This window comes from Pristis pectinata, chromosome 18 (genome assembly GCF_009764475.1).
Source record: "Pristis pectinata isolate sPriPec2 chromosome 18, sPriPec2.1.pri, whole genome shotgun sequence".
Taxonomy (NCBI): domain Eukaryota; kingdom Metazoa; phylum Chordata; class Chondrichthyes; order Rhinopristiformes; family Pristidae; genus Pristis; species Pristis pectinata.
In genome coordinates, this window is record NC_067422.1 from 18,779,061 (window position 1) to 18,802,270 (window position 23,210).

Sequence of the window (23,210 nt, forward strand, 5' to 3'; positions counted from 1 at the left end):
AATGTGTCTGCTCCACATTTGCTGCTGCAAATGTTAAGGAAAACAACATGATAGTTTTTCCCTGTGCCTTTGTAGAGTTCCAGGGATGTTGTTAAAGATGTGTTTTTGAAGAACAACTTGCATTTATAGAACAGCAAACTTTCTTGAATATATAACATGCATTCTTTGATTAATTTAAACCCATTTAATAAAGATGAAACCCTCTGGATTCAAATCAATACCAATACCTTGTATTATAGTGGCTGGGCTGCTGCTCACAACTGTCATAAAGAACCCTAGGGAAATGGCATTGAGATAAGGTTTTTTTCCCATTTTGTTCCTTGTGCCCAGCAATTTCAGCTGATTGTTCCTTTCATGGGTGAAGAATGCTCGCAATCAGACTGACAAAAACTAAACAATAAAATTTAATATATTTCAACTCTCAAATCAGAAGCACCAAGAAAACAATCACTTTCTGGCTAGACTTCAGTAATTTAGAGTATTTTTAAAGGCATTTTAAGGGATAACGTAACTCAGTAAGAGCACTTTGGGATGCAGATGAACTTAGCATGGCACTTATTTAATGATTTTTTATTCTCGAATAATATTTCTTTCTCTTTCTCAGTTTCCTTTCAATAGATAGAAAGAAGGGCGGACAAGTTGTTGCCTGTCCTGCTGAATAAATCAATGCTGGAATTTACATTGAAACATGTCCCTTAGTTTTCTTGTGTTGTAAAACAAAATTAAAATGAGAATGCACACCCACTCTTTTCCTTGTAAATTCAGTTTTTTATTATACAGCTTTATTACAGTTTTACCTCCTGGTATATTGAGTAATAAATAGTGAGTATTTAACAATTCTCTTCACTTCCTCTCAATATTCAATACTAAGGGTACTCGATATTAAGGGTCAGCCTGCTCACAATTTTTCTTTGTTAGGGATGGGGTTGGAGTAAACAAGTTAAAATGGGAGTGACAAGTTTAGCAACAGATCTAGATAACTTCACTTCTTAGAAACAAATCAATGATAGTGGGTGGTGACTTTAATTTTATGCAAAATGAACTTGAATTGGACCATTTCCTATTCACTCTAATTATAGGCTTCAGTTGGTATGTTTTATTCATTTAGCCTATTCTTTTTTTGGGATGTGGTCATTGCTGTGGCACCCTTGAAATGGTGGTGATGAGTGATCTTGTACTGCTACTGTGAAGGTGCTTCTACAATGCCATTGGGTCTGGGGTGCCTGGATTTTGAATGAGCAAGGATGAAGGACTGGTGAAATAGACTCTGTGGGAAAGCTGCAAGTGGTGGTGTTCCCATGCACCTGCTGCCCTTCTCTTCCTTGGTGGTAGAGGTAGAGGTTTTGAGTGATGCCGTCAGAATAGTCTAGGCGAATAACTGCGATATATTTTGTTGATGGTATATCCTGGATCCATGGTGCACCAATGGTCAAGGGAATGAATGTTTATTGTGGTGAATGTGTGCCAATCAAACAGGCTGCTTTGTCATGGATGGTGATGAGCTTCTTGACTGTTGTTGGAGCCATGCTCATCCAGGCAGGTAGAGAGTATGCCATCACAATCCATATGTACCTTGCAGATAGTGAAAAGGCTGTGGGGTATCAGGAGATTAGTTACTTGCCACAGGATATCCAGCCTTGATTTGCTCTTGTAGCCATGGTATTTATAGAGTCGTATAGTCATACGGCATGCAAACAGACTCTTCGGCCTGCCAAGAATGTGCCGATCATCAAGTCCTGATTTACTCTAATCCTATACTGATCCCATTTTATTCTACCCACATTCCCATCAATGGCCCCCAGAATCTGCCACTTACCCACGCACAATGGACAATATGTAATGGCCAATTAACTCTCCAACCCGGATGTATAAGGAAACCAGAGCACCCAGAGGAAGCCCGAGCAATTTCAGGAAGATGGTGTAAACTCCAGACCAACAGCACCAGAAGTCATGATTGAACCCAGTTCACTGAAGCTGTGAGGCAGAAGCTCTTCTAGCTGCACCACTGTGGCTGGTCCGGTTGAGTTTCCAGACAGGGTCAGCCCTCAGGTTGATGGTGAGGGATCTGTTGTTAGGTTCCTCCTTTTCAGAGGTAGTCAATGCCTGATACTTCTGAAGTGCAAATGTTACTTGCTACTGATCACCCGATGCCTGAATGTTGTCAAGTTCTTGCTGCATGCAGATGTGGAATTACTAAGTTGCAAATGGAATTGACCATTATGCAATCATCAGCAAATATCACCACTTCTAAACTTGTGATGAAAGAAGAGGTCATTGTTGAAGCAGTTGAAGATGGCTGAGCCTTGAGGAACTTCTGCTCACATGTCCTGGAACTGGAATGATTAACCTCCAACAATCTTAACAACCTTTCTTTTGTATGAGGTATGATTCCAACCGTTGCATTATTTTTTTTATTTACAGCGTTGTAACAGGCCCTTCCTGCCCAACGAGTCCGTGCCACCCATTTTAAACCCACATTAACCTACCCGTACGTCTTTGGAATGTGGAAGGAAACCGGAGCACCCGGAGGAAACCCACACAGACACGGGAGAACGTACAAACTCCTTACAGACAGCAACGGGAATCGAACCCCGATTGCTGGCGCTGTAATAACATCACACTAACCGCTACACTACCGTGCCGCCTTAGTTTCACCTTGATGCCTAATTAACTTCAGATTTATCAGGGCTTCTTGCTGCCACCCTTATTCAAATGCTGCCTTGATGTTTCACTTCCATCTCAACTCCAAAATTCGACATTTTGGTTCAGTATTTGGACCATTCCATGGTGAAGTCCGGAGCTGAGTACTCTTGGCAAAATCCAAATTGGGTGTCTGTGATCATGTTATTTGACAATAAGTGCTGATTGATAATGCTGAGCACACCTTCCATCAATTTGCTGATTGGGAATAGACTGATTGGGCAGGAATTAGTTAGATTGAATTTGTCCTGCTTTTTGTGAACAGGATCCATATGGTCATAATGGAACAGCTTGACTAGAGGCACATCAGTCGGCACATTCATATGATCCCTGATACAGTCATGTTGGGACATTACTGATTGCACCTTTATGTATAAATACTGATATTAAAGCACAAACATTTGTGCTAAGACAGAATCAAACCATGCTGCAGATGCATTTGTTTACTGCACCACCAGCTATCCTAAGCCATTAATACTGGCACTTGGAAAAAGTTGGAATCAAGCCTAATCATAGTGTCCAAATAATATCTAAATGGCCTTTAAGATCACCATTGACCAAGCTACCTTTTATTGTTGATGTAAAAGGTAAGCAGATGTAGAATCTGCTACTAATAAATGTAGGGTTTCCACATTTTATCACTATGGTAATAATACAAGCCATTTCACAATAGTACCTCCTACAACACCAACACTTTGTTTCTTATCCACAATAACGTTATAGTGTCCGATTTGGATCCACCTGACTTTACCCAACCCTACTATTTCATTGTTCACTGGGACAAAATTGCAGTTCAAAACTAAAATGCCCCATAGAGTTTAGAAGGTTAATTTGATTTCTGATTCAGAACATTTCACTTTAGAACTCCATGCCCATTAATTTCCCAGATGACAATTCTTCACGATTAGTTTTAATGTGTAGAGGTTGTGTAATTTCATGAAAGTATAAAGCTTCCAGCTGCTCAACCATGACTCTTTCATTATTTTATCTAATGAGATAAAACCTGCGGGAGAAACAATTGGTGGAGAAATCATATTCTTACCACACAGGATTGAACTCCCTTTAGAGATTCCAGCATCTACAGAACCTCTTGTGTCTTAGAAATTCCAATACTACATTCACCCTTACAACTGAAGGAAGCGTATGTTATAGATAATGTAGTCTGTGTCTCTGTTTGATTCTCTTATTCTGCTGCGAAACTCTGTCAAAGTAATAAATTAAAGCTCAGTTATGCAGTGCATGCTGGATTTGACAGGTGGCTGCTAATCAACATGTTCTTCCTTCCCTCATAAGGTCAGAAGTGGTGATGTTTGCTGATGATTGCACAATGTACAATTCCATTCCCAACTCCCTCACAAATTAAGCAATCCATGCCTACAGGCAACAAGATCTAGTCAACATTCAGACATGGGCTGATAAATGGCAAGTAAGATTCGTGCATCAGAAGTCCCAGGCAAATATTATCACCAGCAAAAAAAAAAGTCTAACTACCCATCCTTGATGTTCAAGTGCATTATTGCAGAGTCCCCCACCATCAACATCCTGTGGGTCACCATGGACCAGAGACTCGACTCTACCAGTATCATGAATTCCATAGCGACAAGAACAGTTCAGAGGCTGGGTATCCTGCAGAAAGTGTCTCAGCTCCAGGCACCCGAAAGTCTTGCCACCATCTTCAACACACAGATTGAAAGTGTGATTGAATCCTCCCCACTTGTCCAGGTGACTGCAGCTTCAACAACTTTCAAGAAGCTCGACACCATCTAGATCAAAGCAGCCTGCTTGATTGGTAACCACTCTACCACCCGAAACATTAAATCACTCCAGATCCCACGCACAGTGGCTGCAGTGTGTACCATCTACAAAAAGCATCCAGGCTTCTCTGACAGCGCTCCCAACCCCGTGATCTCTACTACCAAGAAGGACTAAAGCGGCAGCACCACCTGCAGATTCAATTCACACCCTGATTTGGAAATAGATCACTGGTCCTTCATCATTGCTGGGTCTAAATCCTGGAATTCCTGGCTTACCACTGCCTTCTCAGGAGCAGGTAGGTTGGGCAATAAATGCCAGTAATGCCCAGATCCTCAAGCAATGGATAAATATAAAAAAAAATACTGGTTAATTAAGAGTTGGTCCTGCCTCTGTCAGTGCATCTTCTCCCAGGAACCTCCCTTGGCCTGGCTGACCTCTCCCCTCAGTGCGGTTGCTACCTCAGCATGCCACCAATGGCACTCGAGCACTGCCTCTGAAATGCCAGTTACTAGATTATGCCGGGTTATGACCTGTTGGATCTGGAGCACCTGTAAAAACCCATGCAAGGGCCTTTACCTTCAGCATATCCAGACTGAAATGCAGGCAATATAGATAGCTTGTCAGGCATCAGTTGTAGAGGGGCAGATCACAAGACAAAGGCCATTTGGCCCATTGAGTCTGCTCCACCTCCTCACCATGAGCTAAACTATTCTCCCATCTAGCCCCAATTCCCAGCCTTTTCCCCATATCCCTTGACACCCTGACTAATTAGATACCCTATCAATCTCCTCCTTAAACACCCCCAATGATCGGGCCTCCACAGCTGTATGTGGCAACGAATTCCATAAATCCACAACCCTCTGGCTAAGGAAATTTCTCCTTATTTCTGTTCTAAATGGGTACCCTCTAATTCTAAGACTGTACCCTCTAGTCCTGGACTCACCCACCAAGGAAAACAACTTAGCCACATCTATTCTGTCCAGTCCTTTCAACATTCAAAATGTTTCTATGAGGTCCCCTCTCATTCTTCTGTACTCTAATGAATACAGTCCAAGAGCCGACAATCGCTCATCGTATGTAAGCCCTTCATTCCGGGAATCATCCTCTTAAATCTTCTCTGAACCCTCTCCAACATCAGTATATCCTTCCTAAGATAAGGTGCCCAAAACTGCACACAGTATTCCAAATGAGGTCTCACCAGTGCTCCACAGAGCCTCATCAACACATCCCTACTTTTATACGTTATACCTCTCGAAATGAATGCAACATAGCATTTGCTTTTCTTACCGCCGATCCAACCTGGTGCTTAACCTTTAGGGTATCCTGCACAAGGATCCCTAAGTCCCTTTGCACTTCTGTATTTTGAATTTTTCCCCCCATCTAGATAATAATCTGCCCATTTATTTCTTCTTCCAAAGTGTACAACTGCACATTTCTCAACATTGAATCTCATCTGCCATTTCTTTGCCTATGCTCCTAAACTATCTAAGTCTCTCTGCAACCTTTCTGTTCCTTTAGTACTTCCTACTTCTCCACCTATCACACTATTATTAACTAAGGGACTCTGATATGCTTGTAGATCAAGGAGGGAATTGGAAAGTGCTCAGAAAGCTAACAACTTAAAAATATTACTGAAAAATAGCCTTCATTTTTGTATTCCTAGTTCATTGCTTTAATTTGATCAGCTCCCAGTACTCTGCATTGGCCACTGCGCTTGGAGTCAGTGTTACAAGTTTAATGGAGTACAATAGGGTGCTGCAAGCTTCTTTGGAAGATGATCCATGATTTGCTTCTCCTGACATGAGCAATAGTTGGTTGCACAGAGACTCAGTGATTTAATGGAATTGCATTCATCAAGTTCCATCCTCAAGCTGTTCGGTCTTTTTCTTGTATGCCATTTCTAATTGGAGCCAGATGCTCAGTACTCGCTGAGTAATTTCATTTGACAGAGGTTAGTTCTGGCTGATTTTGGTGGTGTAGTCAATTTGTACATTGATGGATAAAAGGGTGTTTCTCAGTGAGAGATGACGGTGTGCTGGCTGGAGTTCAGGTAGCAGATGGCAGTTGCCTGACACTTGGGCATGTTGGCCTTTGTTGCAGCTGTTTTCATCCTGATGTCAGCAGCACTGTGCCTCATCTTGGATCTAGGCAGGGATCTGGGGTGGCTTTTGGGCAGCATGTTACATTTGTATCTGGGGTATTCTATCCAGGTGACTGAAGTGTCCCCAGGTGGAGCAGTCACATTCAGCCTCAGTGAATCATATTGATAAATCAACAATGGATACAGTGGATTGTTGTGCTTCCCTTTTGAATTTGCATTATTTCACAGGATAGTGTTTTATGTGTTGACTTTGGCTTCTTTATTTTACACACACGACCTTTTGTAACTTGGTATGCCCCCTAAGTATACTGGGTGTTTCTGAACTTTCTCAGATGGAAAACCGAGTTTGGGTTTTGCTGGGGTTGGGTTTCAGAAATTGTTTGGGTAGTAATCTCATTCTATGTCTCCAGGATCTTCTTTGTCCTCTAAATACTTCTGCTCTGGGGTATTGCAGAATTCATTAGCAAAGATGAAGTGTTAACAAAGGGCAGGAAGTTGCTGATTATTGGTGTAATCATTGAAAAATGATGGTGAGCACACTGAATTGTAATACACTACTTTCCTGGCCACTGAGAAGCATCTGTACTTCAAAAGGGAGCCAACAGCTTGGCAAATATCTAAGTTGTCAGTCATGAGGTACAATTAGTGGACAGTATCACCAGGTAAGCAAATGCTGTGTCAGTCAGAAACCATCTTTGGAAACTTTAATTAGAAACCATGTTTGATGTGTTATGTTGGGTTTAGTAGCTGACCTGGGCAAGATTGACCTGATCTGAAACCTGCAGTTCTCATGTAAGTTTAACAAGGGTAAAATTTATTGCAGGATGAAACATAGTTTGCAAGTGATGCCGTGGAGTAAAATTAGTTTCTAACTCTTTATATTGTTTTTCACCTGATTTGGACAGCAGTATGACTTCTTGCCTTTCTCTATACCGATGGCACTTGTTTGCTCATGCATGTATTGAATGTGTATGGGTGGCTTGCAGGGGATCCAAGGTACAAGCAGCAAATGAGTACCATTGTTTTAAGCCAATAGAGTAAGTTGTATTCCTTTGTATTACAGTATATTAGATTTCATAATTATGTTCTGCATTACACTTGGTTTTTCAATTCTTTTCTATTACCTCATTTACCTTTAGCACTAATGGTCACAGTTATTCCTTTGAATACTAGTTATTGGAACTAAGGTCACTGTATATTGAGTGGTGTGTTGTCTGTTGAAAAGAGTCTAAATCATAACTAGATTGGTTCTAGACAGATCTCTGCTTGGGTGTAACATTAAAACCAAGCCTGACGAGCTCAAGTTCTTCCAATTCTTTTCATATATCATTATTAATATAAATATAACAATTTTAAACATGCTAAGGGTCTGCTTGAGTACAAAACACCAAATATTGATCAAAATCAGAAGATACATACAGTAAGCAAGAGATGACTGAAAGCCATTATGGAGATATTACTAAGTTTGGGAATTAAATACAGGAAGTCCCCGGGTTACGAATGCCCAACTTACAAACGGCAGGAAGAAGGCACGGAATTGGGCGCAGAATGGTTTGCCTGTCAGTGTTGACCTTGACAGGTGATGGAGGTGGCGAACGGCTGGATCGTGGATTTCATGCGTTACAGTCTGTACCGCTGTTTCGGGCCAGGGATGGTCGAGGAGTTCCAAATGATGAGGGACGCCGTGAATGGTCACCATCCCCCTCTCCCGCTCCCCCCACCCACCATATCTCCCCCACCCACCATATCTCCCCCACCCACCATATCTCTCCCACCCCCGCTCTCTCTCTCCCCCCCTCTCTCTCTCCCCCCCCCTCCCCCCCCTCCCCCCCCCCCTCTCCCCCAACAGGTCATCCTCAGGTAATGACCAAGGTCCGTTTCTACAGATGTCCTTAAGTTGATTTTGTCTGTCAGTCGGAAAATACACAAAGTTCACTCAATGTGGTAACTGTACTTCCACAGTACTGTACTGTAATGAATGACACCAAACACACATAAGACTGATGACAGTCTTCACATGTCCCGGCGATAACAAGTTATGCTGTATTTTAGATTGCTTCACATTATGTGTGGAATTATAATGAAACTGGAATCAAAATTCCATTTGGATCTTAATATATAGCAATAAATAACTGAAGCTTGTAGTGATTTAGGGCTAATTGACGCTAGATGTGAACTGTACGTAACTGTTCCAACTTACATACAAATTCACCTTACGAACAGACTCAAAAACAGAACTCGTTTGTAATCCAGGGACTTCCTATATTCCGGCCTACTTGACTCTTAAGTAGGAACAACGAGAAAGGAGAGCAGCCCTGATAATGGGACAATGGCTGTAGTGAGAAAGGATCATAGCTCAGGCAACCAAGGAGTTGAATCAGTTTGGGGGAGAAAGCAATGAGGTTAGAAAGCATTTAATGGCAGTTGTATGACAGTTGTTCCCAAAATGAAACTGCTCAACCATTATCAAGGGAAGGCAGAAAACCTTGGAAATACCCAGCAGGCAGACAGCATCTGAGGAGAGTGAAGCAGTTAAAGTTACAGGTCAGTAATTTTGATCAGGACTAGGGGATGTTAGAGGAGCCAACTGAAAAATGATAAAGGCTATTGAATAACAAAAAGGTATGCCTGCGGTACTGTAAGTCGGAGACAAATAAAATATAGTATTACCAGAACAGAACATGGTGTATTTATGTATTATATGTATGAGTCACCTGGTCAGAAGACATTGTGACATCATCACATAAGCAATCCATGTTAGGAGTTCCTCGCTATTAGGGTAGAATAAAGAAACCACTCTTGTTTGGAGGTCATGTCCTGTAATTGCTGTTGTAAATTGAACTCTAGCAGTATGAATTTCTACTTCAGGATATATTACAACTGACGATGTGGAGGAAAAGCTAAAAAAAAGAAAACAAAAAGTCAGTGTGACATCTTTAAAAGCAGTGGTGTTACCACATAAAGTCTCTGAGAGCTCCACAACAAGGAAAACTGCATTAAAAATGGCGAAAGATAATTCAGTGTTGCAACTCTTGACAGTGAGTTTAATGTTTATGCAGCTTCTACCAGTCAGAGAAAGGAAGATAGAGAGCTCCAGGCAGCTGCTTTTGATACGCATTCTTAAAGCTGCACCAACTTATTGTTAATACAAAATTAAAGCAAGGCAAAGGGTGCAATAGTGGAACAAGCTGAGAGTAAAAGTATAAGCACACAGGAGGTTCTTATGATGAGAAAAGAAACTCGATGATGTTTTACACAGACTTCAGAGGAAGCCTTAGTGTATATAACAAGTCATGTGAATTGTTCACATTGTATGTGGAAAATAATGGATGATTTTTGTAGCCAATAATCTTGAGCTGGAAGACAGTGCTGAAAAAGCACTGACAATGAATGCTGCAGTGGAAGAATGTAAGAATGCAAAATGTATTGCATACTTATTAACTTAGTCCTGCAGACAGATATATACATTTTGTTTTCAGAGGCAATCCAGAGTTTGAAAGAAGACGTCAACCAACAGCTATCTATAATACTAAACAACTGTAATTCAGCACACACATTTAAGAGGTGGAACAAACGGAATAATTATATTGTTGCTCTCAAAGACCTATCAAGGTATTGTAACTTCGGAGAGATTTTGGATCATGCACTCAGAAACGCATGTATGTGCAGTCTGAAAGGTGACAGTATCTAGTCCAAGATGTCAGGCACAAGAAGTCTCACTTTGATTTGGTGTGTAGGATTGCCATTGCCATTGCCATGGAGATGGCAGCCAAAAATGCTGGGGAATTCTGTTCTGTGCCAGCTACAGTGCAACAGTAGCCTGCAATCAAAGGACAGCTTGCAATGTTCTGGTTCAGAAACAAGCACAGTATCTTGTGACTGCAAGTGGCAAGAGTCACTGTCGCACTGGTTGTCTTTCCCCATGCAGCTGACCTTTTTAAAGGTCTAGGTACCATTAAGTAATAGTCATAGGGAGATGTAATATGGAAATAGGCCCTTCACCTCAATGAGTCTGTGTCAACAATTAAGCACTCATTTTTACACTAATCCTACCCTAACCCATTTAATTTTCCCACATTCCCATCAACATCCTTCCCTCCCAACCCATTTTCTAATTCCGCCTCATTGACACAATTTACAGTGGCTAATTAACCTACCAACCTACACTTTAATTTTGGGATGTGGGAGGAAACCAGAGCACCTGGAAGAAGTCCACATGGTCACAGGAAGAACATGCAAACTCCACACACACAGCACCAATGGTCAGGATCGAACACAGATAGCTGGAGCTAAGCAGCAGCTCTACTAGCTCTGCCACTCTGCCGCACTTTGCCTGTGTTGATATCACAAGAAAGGACACAGAGCAATAGCTTGTAAAACAAGATAACAAGATACAAAGATGAGAATGTAGTTTTGAGTGAACATGGAAAGAACAAGTTTTCCATTAAAAGTCAGTAAAAAGAAATCAGTGCAATTATGCTACTGGTGCAGATGACACAGAATTTACTTTGTATAGCATCCTTGTTGCAAACAACTAAAATGTGAAACAATAAAGCTTTGAGGTTGGAGTCCCAATTGACAAGAAATCATTAGAGATGCACATCATTGCAACTGTAGACTGTATCATCATGAGAATGGACACAAATGACAAGCAGTTTAGTCACCTACCTGTAGTACAGAATATGATCAATCTGAGGACAACTTTTGAAAGTCTTTGAACAGATGTGACTGCTTGCCACAGTGGTCAGAGTTTTGAATTACCAGTAGTTGTGGTGAACTTTGCAGAAATTTTAGGGCAAAGATTGGGTAATTTGACTGAGAAGCAATTGGCCTAATTGTTTATGGCTCATGTAGTTTTGTTTTTAAACTGTAAATTGTAGACAAAGATTTCCCTATCGCAGCCACTGAGATCACTGAAGAGATTCAGCAAAATGCATTACTAAAGCAGGTCTATAATCAAACCTTGAAAGGATTGAAATGACTGGACAAGTGATCAAATAAAACTTTACTATCTTCTAAATTATACAAACTTCATGATCATAGATCTGAGTTATCAACCAACCTTGGATGTTTAAAATAGGAACATTGAGTAAGGGACATTGAGTAGTCATTCCGAGAGTTCTCTGGAAAAGGATTATAGATTGCACTACATACCAAACTTACTTGAATCATTATGTTGAAAGTAATTGCCGGGAGTTTAATAAATTGGCCAAACATTGTACATTTGGAAACATCTTTCTCCAAATCCTTATCAGTTGCAGAGCAATATCACTTAAGGCACTGTTATGACCACAGAAATAGCTGATTCAACCATTTCAATGAGTTCAAGTTAACCTTTATCAAAAGGGGAATGATCACTTCCTTGTGCTAATTGATGTGGACTCAGATTGGAGTCAGAAACATGGCTACATGTATGACAATACTATGTGCCATGCATAATTGAGATGGATTTTCGCTATACATTGGATCCCAGCAGAGTTGGTAATCAATAGCTGACAGCAATTTATTTTGAATTTCTTTGAGATTTTATTGTGATGTAATCGCATACCCTGTGTCATCCAACTTCTATTGGGCTAGCAGAATATTTGTGCAGGAGTTCAAAGAAGCTTTAAAGAACTGTTTTGAGGTTACTCTGTCTATATAGTGAGTTATCAACTAAATCTTTATTTAAATATTATTCCACATTCTAACACTGGTTATACTGGTGTAGGGCTATTAATGCATTGTCATCTTTGCATGGGATTGAACTTGGTACAGCTGAACTCAGAGGCATAAACTGAAGCAAAAAGCAATACTTGGAGATTAAAAGAAAGCAATCTTGAAGAATGAGAAAGTTGGTCACCAGAGTGGTGAGCAAGTAAGAGAATCATCAATGGGAAATATATGAAAACTAGCTTCAAGATTTAATTAAATATTTGAATTTAACTTCCCCAGCTGATGAACTCTAGGTCAATAATTTGGGACTCCTCAACAATGTCCAAGGTCCACATGGGGATCCAATTCAGGGAAAAAAAAAGTCAAATATGAATGTTGGAAGTGTGAGATACAGAGCTGTAAAGCTCCAACTCCAACTTCAACAGGCAGTAATCTACTGAATTCTCTGCCTGTTGGACTTTTGCAATTTGGGCATCTTTAGGCCAACTCTGATATGGTTTAGATTTGAAGGTGGCAGGCCCATTCATTTTGTTGAAAATACTCTGAACCCCATTCTTTCTGTTGTCCACTTTGTTATTGTGCTCTCCAAGGGAAGTTGCCTGGTCACGGTTGTAACATAATTGCGGACAGTTTATAGCCTGAGCTGTTGGTTCAAATTTGTTTTGTTTCAGTAGCTTTATTCGAGGGTGACCTTCCATGACCAATTCCATTAATCCTGCACTTTCTCTCCTTGCTTTTTGTCTTGTTCTTTGGCACGCAGGGAGTACTTGCATTAAACTGATTGGATTTTAATGACAGTCATCTGTCAAACTGTAGGAGATGGAATTTGTGCTAAATCACAGATGAATACATTATCAGTGGGTAATTCTGTTGAATGTAAGTGATGAATGAATTTTAAGGTGGGGATGGAGGGGGAAGGGTTGAACATAATCAGTGAAAAACATTTTGATATAAAATGAATCCTGTAGTGAGCAAATAATTGTAAACATGTTGTGCTTCCTTAGGATAATGCTTATTCATTTCCTTGTTATATTTTAATGTAAATTAAATCAATTGAAGTAGAAATATTTATATGCTTCCATACATTAAAAGTATTAAACCAGTTATGAGCAGTGCTCTTACAGCTCATCATTATTCCAGTGACCTGCTGAGGAAATGAGTAACAAAAGGAATTATGGGGCCAAGATGCTGAGAATTTCCGGCTGTGTTTTACAATTAGTATCACAATTACACAAAGACAAGGAGGAGCATCTTTTTCAGAGGGATCATCAGAATTACACCATTTTAGTTCAGTTCTGTTGCTCTTACCCTCTTATACAGCTGAATAATCAGAAGTTTGCTGCTAACAACCTGCATTCAGCACCTTGAAAATTAGCAACTGTAAATGATTTCTAAAGGCTGCTCTTGTTTTGTTTTAAGAACATAGGAGCAGAAAGACATTCAGCCCCTCAAGCCTCCTCCATCATTCAACAAAATCCTGGCTGATTTTCTACCTCAAACATATTCCTGACCAATCTCCTTATCCCATGATTTCTTTAATACCACAAATCTATTGATCTCTGTTTTGAATGTAATCAATGACCAAACCTCCACCACCTTCCAGAGTAGGGGATTCCAAAGGTTCCCCATCCTCTGAGTGAAGACATTTCTCCTCTTTTCAGTCTTGATCGGCCTACCCCTTATTTTGTGATTTTGACCCCTAGTTGTGGACTCCTTGGTCAGGGGCAACATTTTGTTTGTGTCAATGAGGTCACCTCTAATTCTGAACTCTGGAGAATAGAGGCCTAGCCTGTTCATTCTCCGGATACGACAGACCTGCCATCCCAGGGAGCAGTCTGATGAATCTTTGCTATGCTCCCTCTGCAGCAAATGTATCCTTTTTAGATAATAAAATCAAAAGTGTACACAATACATCAAGTGTGATCTTGCCAAGATGCTACATACATCCTTTATACTTAAATCTTCTTGCGATGCAGGCAAATATACCATTTGTCTTCTTAATTGCCTGCTGCACCTGCATGTTAGCTTTTAGTGCCATGTGTATAAGGACATCCAGGTCCCTTTGAACATAAACAATTCTTACTCTCTTACCATTTAAAAAAAATACTCAGCAGTTTTTTTCCTATCAAAGAGGACAATCTCTCATTTTTCCACATCGCACTTCATCTGCCATGTTGTTGCCCAGTTACATAGCTGATCTGTGTCTCCTTGAAGCCTCTTTCAATCATCATCACTACTCACATTCCCAATAAGTTTTATGTCATCAACAAATTTTATTTGCATTTGGTCCCCTCAGTCAACTAGTTCGTATAGATGATGAATAATTGTGACCACTGCGGTAGCCCACTAGCCACAGCCTGCCAACCTGAGAAGGACCCATTTATTCCTGCGCTTTGTTTTCTATCTGTGAACCCAACTCTCAATTCACGGCAGCATATTCATCTCAGTTCCACATGCTAACTTCACTCACAAACCTCCCGTGTGGGACCTCATCCAAAGCCTTCTGAAAATGCAAATACACCACATCTACTGAGTTCCCCTCATCTACTCTACTAGATATATTCTCAAAGAACCCCACTAGTTTAGTCAAACATCATTTCCCTTTCATGGACCCATGTTTACTTGATTATATCATTTACTCAGTATTCACTAACTAGATACCTGCCTTGCATTGACACCACATTTGAACTGTACCATCCCACTTTCAAACCAATGCCACTGTTGAGTTGGTCCTGCCAACCTCATTCCCCATCACCTCTACCTCACCAACATCTGCACTCTGAGTGCTACATTGAAGTGGGCCTCAACTTTATGCAATCGGGTGCCAGGAGCCGAGTCAGCTGACTGGTAACTTGTAGTAACTGGTTTCCTAATTAATAAAGTTATTTGCTTACCACCTTTGCTGAAAGCTACAATACTCAAAAGAAGTAACTTTAAAACTAAATTAATTAGAATTAAGATAAAATTAAATGAAAGTTATTCCTTAACTCCCCAAAGTTCAAACCCTGAGGACTGTCTTTTTTTCTTCTGTTCATTATCAGTCTTGAAATGTTGCATTGTCATCTCATCCTAGAGAAGCCAAGGGCAGAGTGGGCCTCCAGCCAATCCCCATCAGTCAAGGTTGGGGTTAAGCACTCGAGGACCTGGCTGAATTACTGCCTTGGAGATTCAGTAACAAAATTTGCTGAAAATATTCATTCCTTCTCTCTTTCAATACCGCTGCGCTTTGGGAAAACAACGCTCTGTGCCATGCAGAACCTCCTGTTATGAACAAAGCCAATTGGACTTGTGCATTTTAGAAACAATTTAAAAATCAGAAATAGTGATTTACTGTATTTCATAAAAGCAAGTGTTTGTATGTGCGCTTTCATTTTCTACAGGTCCAGGCAGATGTAATTGCCCTGCTTTGCATCAGACACTAATAGGTTTAATAGAATTAATGTTATTGTGCTCTGCCATGGGAGTTTTACTGCAATCAAAATTGTTTTCCAAATCCTGGCAATCAACCAACCAGTGTGCTCAGTCAACGTTTGACCTGTTCCTGGTACCTCGAAATAATAAAAGACTGCATTGTTCAACTGGAATAGTGATATATGAAGAAACAAGAATGTGCCCATCAATGTTTTTCAGAACTTTGTTAATCTCTCTCATTTCATCTGGATGTCCATTAAATCAATAATTGTCAACATGAACTGGATTCCTGAACACAATTTCATTATGAATCCAGCAAAAGTTTCCCAAAGAGCAAAGTTACTGAGATAGAATGCAGGGAGGTACGTTGTTTACCAAAAAAACATAGTTTGTATTCTTATTGGTGATGACATTCATTACTGAGGATCGCACAATTTATAGATGATCTCTCCTGCATGTTTACTAATGGATTACAAGGTGATTCAGAAGTCTGATTCTAGAACTACAACCTTCCTCACAGGCCAGCTGCTCTTTCCCTCTCTCTCATTCTCTTTAGCTTCGGGGGTATAGCTATTATCCTCAGAGCAGGCCAGTGCCTAATGGTGAATGTGATGCCACTGAGGCCAATTGATCACATGCTCCTCCTAGCTTATGATGTCTACACCCATTAACTTGAGCTGTGCCTTCAGCACATCTTTGTGGTGTTTCTTTTGACCACCAAGCGATCTGTGGCCATGGGTGAGGTGGGAGCAGGGGCCTTGTGTGAGGAAATGAGATTCTGGCATCCACAGACAATATCAGCTCCAGTGTTGTTGTCATATGAGCTTCATTACCTCAGTGCTGGTGACACTGGGCTGGCATCAGTGCAGCGAACTTTCCTCTTACTACATAAGATCTTGTGGAAATATTGTGGAAGATAGCACTCCAGCTTCTGCTATTATCCTAGAGGGAGGTAAGGATGACACCTGCAAGATAGACCTGGATTTTGGTGTTCTTCCATATATCACAGTCAGTGAAAAGGCATCAGAGCAGTTTACTAATGAAAGCACTTCACACTGGATCCTGAGTTGAATCTCACAGATGGTACTTTGAGAGAGGTGACTGCTGAGGTAACAGAAGTGCTCAACTGTCTCCAAGGTCTATCTCCCACCAGATGGTAGGTCATATGCAAGGCCTCAGGCTGATAGAGCCCATTGGTTCTTCTCAGAATTGAGTGAGAAGTTGCTTGATAAGCTGTGGCTATGGTAAGTTGTGCAAGAGATCCCAGGCAGACTGAAGATTATTCTCAGTGTCTGCAACTATGGCACTGTCAGCAGCATACTGAGTATCTGTAATGGATGCCTCAGACACTCTACTCTTCATGCATAGATTCCATAGAATACAGAACTGTCCATCCATTATGTATTAGATATCAATTTTGATGGAAACCCAGTATTTAATGAGGGGAAAAATGACTGCTGGGAGGGTGAAAACAGTTAGGGTCATAATGAAATCATGATTAACTCCAGTTTTGGTGACAAATAGGTCTCTCTCCAACCCATTACAGAGCAGTCAAATCAAGCCAGTATCTTCCATTGTACTTTATGATTGATGGAGTCAAAGTTCATCATCAAATCAGTGAAAACTACATTGAGGTCCTGATTTTGTGTTGTTTTTCCTAGATTTGAGGGTCATTGTAGATCATGTCTGCGGTCCTGTGGGATGTTCTGAAACTGCATTGAGATTCCAGCAGGGTTTCCTCAGCTTCGAGTAGTAATCTGCAAGGCTTTTTCCTGCCATAGAAATAAAGCAATGCCTTGATAATTTCCATACTCCAACCTATTTCATTTCTTAATGATATAACAATGTTTTCATTTCTTAAATCCTCTGGAATCTTAGCATTATTTCAAATTTGAAGATAGATTTTGGGGCCTTTCTGTACATTTCTTTACATCTAAACTCTTTGACTTCAGCTGGTGCACCGTCTGGCCCCGTTTGTACAATTGAACGTCTTATCTCTTGGAGAATGGGGGGAATTAGTGAGATTCTGTTCCAGGGCATTACAGGATGGATTTGATAGTGGTGGTGTCATAGTTGACTCATGGTTCAGGAGTGGCTTTGATAGCTAAGCTTTGCTGAAGGAACGTTGATCGATCTTTGTCTCAGAATGGAATGTGGCAATGGAAGCTTTGTCCATAAATGCTTCTGATATCCTGGAAAAGCTCCTCTGGATCCCTTGCCTGAGATAGTTGCCTCCAGAAAAGTGCATGCAGAGCATTCAAAGCTTGGCTAGAAATGTTGGCGAGCCAACAGAAGCAGGTGCATGCAGTGAAATGTGGAACAGGAAAAATAGAGAAAGTGGCCGAGATGTTGTTGGTATTGTGTACAGCAATGTGAGCAGCTAAAGAAAATATCCTCTCTGTATGGAGAAAATGTCTGCTGTGTGGAATGGAAAACTGTCAGTGCACAATGAGGAGGATATCAAGTGCCCATTGAGTGGACAAAGTGAGCTGTGCAGTATCAGAGATTTGGTTGGAGTCAGAACACCAGTTGAGAAGAATGTACCTTGTATTAAATGAGCCCAGTTCTGTGAAGGAGCACTCACTAATTATATCCCTGTCAAAGTGTTGGTGCGAGGGCACATAGTGACATTTCATCTCGACTCAGCACCAATGTACAATTGTCCTTCTAAAGAACCTCCAATTTTGAAGTGGTATAGCTGAAAGCCAATGATACAAAAACACTAATACAGACACAACACACTGGAATATATTTAATGCACTGGAAGTGCAATTTGTTTTTGTTTTCCAAAACAAGCTTTATCATTTAAAGATAATGGCCTAGAAATTGGTCTGCACTGTATCTCTCTCTCAAATGTTGGTCAGACTACTGAGGACCCAACATGGTAGAAATAAGTGTTGTGTATATATACAACCAAAAGTGTGCCACTCGCTGCAAGGACGAACCAACCATCCCACTTTACCCATTCAGGTAATAGGCCTTAGGCCGTGGCATACCCATAAAAGATAACCTGCGGTCTGTTCTGCCTGCCGCATCCTCCACAACTACAGATAATTGGGAATAAAAAAGGAAGAAGAGATCTGAGGTGAGATGATGTTTGTCCCCAAGACTGTGGAAAAACAAATACCATAAATCCAATTTGCACGTGTGTACACATCAGTAAGGCTTCTTTGAAGGGATTTCAATTTTGGGAAGCACCTTACTTTGAAAATCTTCAGCATCTTTTCTGCAGACAGCTCGTTGTTCATGTGACTGAGTGCCGCTCACTTTGTAGACAGTGCACAGTACGGGAAAGCATGATTACAAGCTTGAAACTTGCACATTTAGCTGCAGTCCACAGATGGTGGCAGACGAGACAAGAACCTTAGGCCATGATGTGAAGATGCAGCGGGAGTGGAGATGTAGTCTGACAACATGGGAAGTGTACTTTGGCAGCAGAGGTTTGAGAGCGGGAATGGAGAAACCTATCCTGCATGTGGGAAAGCTCAGGAGCAGGATTGCAGAGACCAGTCCAACAGTATTTGGGGGTGGTGAGGTTGTGGGGGAGGATGTTGCGGTCTAATGACCAAGGAAACATGCAGGGCTGAATGTAGCCCCAGCTGATGTCATGGCCAACAGTTTGGGAAAACATCCTTACGCACACACTGATTTAGATGCTTCAAAAAAAATTCCCAGAAAGGGAACTAAATAAAATCTGGTGTAAGATGCTAAAGCGCAGATTTTCATTTTTTGTAAAAGAAAATTCTGAAAGGTACAAGAAATGTTGTTCTTGGTTATTTTCTTCCAAACTAGTTGTAGGCTTACTATTTTGTTTTTGATGAACATACATTATCAGGCATTTTCGATCATTCCTGCCTCTGCCCTTGTTGATTGATGAAACATGAAAATAGAGTTTTTTATATTTATACTTAATAAATCACTGTGTTTGAATTTCTTGAGCTTTTGCTGCAGTGTGACATACTGTATGATATTTATGTTTATCTGTTGATTTCTGTAAATTAACTACTTTTAGTTTGTTATCACACAAATTGAGCTCCCCTTCTTACCATGCAGTAATAGGTAAATAAACCATACGAGCAAGGTTAGAGTGTTGAACATCTGCAGGGAAATATGAAGCATGGCATTAATAATCAATAAGAGTATAATAGATTGAAAACCCCAAGATGGAGGCAATGAGCCAGGGACATCCAAGAGCATAATATACCACTCCCAGCAAATGTTTCTGCAGACTCTGTGCATTTTTAGCAATGGTCTCAGCTTGTAGTAATTTTATTTCCTGTATAAGGAAATAAACCTTTGTAACAGGGTCAAAGGAACAATGTGGATTATTGCTGTCATTGAAAGCAGATGAACGCTTAAATGTTTAACATTCCTCTTTGCAGAGACGATGAACCCATTTTCTATCCATAAAGCTCCATTGCATTATTTGTAAATAATTTATTCTACAACTAGAATAAGTACTGTTTGCCTTAAGGACATACAGGTTCCTCTGAACACTAAGATCTTACTATCACTCTCCATTTAAAACATTTCTCACCTTTAAATTTTTTTCAGTCAAATTGGATGATCTCACATTTTTCTACATCATATGCTGTGAACTTGCCCAGATATGCATTTTGCAGACTGCTGGTTGAAATGTGGGTTATTGGAAAATCTCAACAGAAATTTGCTCTCATTCACATTTATATACTACTCCTTTATAGATGGTGGTACTGATGGATCCAATGGAAGATCCTGATGACATACTGCGAGCCAACCGCTCTCGAGAGAAATCATACATGTTTGATGTAGCCTTCAATTATACTGCAACACAGGTGAGACATGTACTATTGTACAAAATCGTGGTCAAACCTCACTTAGAATGCTGTGTCCAGTTATAGCTGTGTCAGAGGCTCTAGTAAACAATGCACCAACACCATCCATCGGTGATTAATTAACATAGGCCAAACAAGAAGGTGCCATGAAATTAGTGGCTTCAGTGGTATAGACCTAGAGATAATCCAGAATACTGGATCAGTCACAAAGAAGGATTTTATCAGTGAACACTCAACTATTTCCCTTTTGCCTTTGTCCATACTGTATACACTTCTTATTCTCCTTGCACAAGGCAGTTTTCTTACAAAATCAGAAACTCTGCCTCTGTTCGCTGTGCTCTCTGACTTGCAGAGTATTTCCAGCATTTTCTATTTGTTTTTTTTTACAGTGTAGTTCCATATGGACCTTAGCTTGAACCAACGTCCTGGTACTTTCTGCAGCAGGAATCCAATTTGCATTTTATTGTGATAAGAGGAAGGCTTCCAAACATGCAAAGCAACACAAATCTTTTCATGAAAGTCACACTTAATAGTGTTGGTCAGAGCAGCTGGCCTATCGTTGTGTAATTAAATTATTGTGTAAGTAAACTCAGAATCTACTTTAACCATCTGATCATCAATTGCTTTTTGACACAAACTGAGGCTACACAGGGGGTCTGCAGGAGTTAGGCAGGAAGCCTGGATGCTCTGACATTCAACACATACACAATGTATTTAGGTACCACTAAGGAACTTACAGGCCACCCTCTGTGTGCATCTGAAATTTTGACCCAGTTTTACATATTGGACCATAGATTCACAAATGTTAACTTTTCTCTACAAATTCTCCACTTGCACATTCAAGCACTTATAGGGTGCTACATCATATGTTAGAAACTGCATATGATAGCTGACTAACCTTTTGTGGTAGAAGATATGACCTCTGTGAATGTTAAAAATGGAGGCAAGAAAGTAGATTCCTAATATTTCTGAATAATTGCTAATAAAGCAAGATAACGTCTCACCAAGAAAAATGTTTAACTCCATTTCATTAGTGTGAGGTCTAATGACATGAGAGATAATGCATTTGACTTTCCAATTTAGTGTATTCAGGGTACCTGTATTTTGTGCTCTTGTACTCTTTCTTTCTTTGAGATCCAGAACAGGTTAAACAACTGGAAAATTTCGGTTGAGTTTTGTGGTTGATGATGTTCAGAGGGAATTGGCAAATGGCAGTAAAAGGTTAATAGAATTTTCTGAAAGGAGAAAAAATTAAAAGATTGACAGTTTTTAACAAACTCCTAGGCTGCAATTTAGTATATGACACAATGGCAAAATTCCCTGCAATGATTATTGTATCATGGTTGACAGACACTGGTTGTCTGGATGGTTTTGTCCATGAAAGCCTGGTGATTGCTTCAGGGTCAGTATTCAGTTGAACTATAAGGAAAAAAAAAGCATTGATAACCAGAATTACACTTGATACAGTAAATTCAAACTTGGTTACTTCATGCAGTCAAAAATAGATTGTCCATGGACTATAAGAGAATGTAAGTGATTCCAGTAAGTTTTCTGTTGCCTAAAATCCGCTCTCCTCCCACTGAGTTATCAAATGCCATGAATGCTTTCTATAGGGATCTAAACTGAAAAGCAGAAAATAATGTAAAAGGGGAATGAGAAGCACATGTGTCTGTTTAAAGATGTATATCCTTTTAAATAATGCTCGATCCAGAAGTATTTTGTGTCATATTGATTGTGCTGTCATGTACTGTAATATTCCCACATGATAAAATCTGTATAGTTTTCATAATGTTGAAGAGGAAACACATATTCACCAGGAATAGAGGGATGACACCCCACACTTCTCCAAACCAGTTGTATGGGACCTTTTATGTTTACCTGAGAAAAGCGGACTGAGTTTTAATGAAACATTTCATCTGATGGACAGCACCACTCCCTCAGTACCATAATTTCATGCTCAAATCTCTAAATGGACATGAACTCACAGATTCAGGGGCTGGAATGCTGGCAATGTGTAGCAGCATTTCCTTGCTCAACATTCTGTAGACTGGTACAATGGCCTGCCATTCCTACCCGCTAAAAATGCAAATCATAAATATGACAAAATGTGTAGTTTTTTTTAATGTAAGAATACTTAATGACATTATTTTTTATAACAATCTAATTAAGGCATTGGCTCTCATGAAATGTCAGTTGGTTACATAATTGGAAAAACAGGTTTGTATCAAGGTTTTAGAGAGAGGAAGTTATTGCCCTGGTTATGTTACTGGAGATTTTGCTTAAATCTTAGGATAATGAAAGCAGTCCTTTTTTTAAAAAAAGAGATGGGACTTATTTCTGCATGTGATCCAAGATACAAGTATCAAGAATAATAGGAAAGGTCCAAATATGTAAATAATGTGTCTTTTACTTGAAATATACCTTTGCCATTAGCACGTGTTTCTGGCTTCAGAAATGTGCTCAGATATAGAAAGCACGATGATGATTGTGTTTCACATTCACTGCTCTGCGGATCAGGTTTCAATCTTGGATCAATGGCGTGTAATAAGACCCAGAGCTGGTTTAGCACCAATTTCAAAGTCTTACTTACGGTTATGACAGGGAGGAAATGACCTGATAATCTATATGGGGAAAATAATCACAGAAAATGTGATGTTTTTTCATTAAGTATCTCGTGATTAGATTCGACAAAGTTAATGACTACCTTTTTTTAAGCTTTTGCTTCATGTTGAGTTTATAAATAAAAATAAATAACAATTTGTTTGATAGATGTA

The 23,210-nt window shown here is 40.1% G+C and overlaps 1 protein-coding gene across 2 annotated transcripts in view; it reads left to right on the forward strand.

Moving 5' to 3' along the window:
- The window catches only part of kif19 (kinesin family member 19), a 142,234-nt gene that overhangs the window by 62,034 nt on the left and 56,990 nt on the right, over positions 1–23,210 (forward strand). For both annotated transcript variants that reach the window (XM_052033173.1, XM_052033174.1), the window contains one exon: positions 20,326–20,436. In XM_052033173.1, the coding sequence (XP_051889133.1) occupies positions 20,326–20,436 (111 nt within the window). The remainder of the gene's footprint in view (positions 1–20,325; positions 20,437–23,210) is intronic.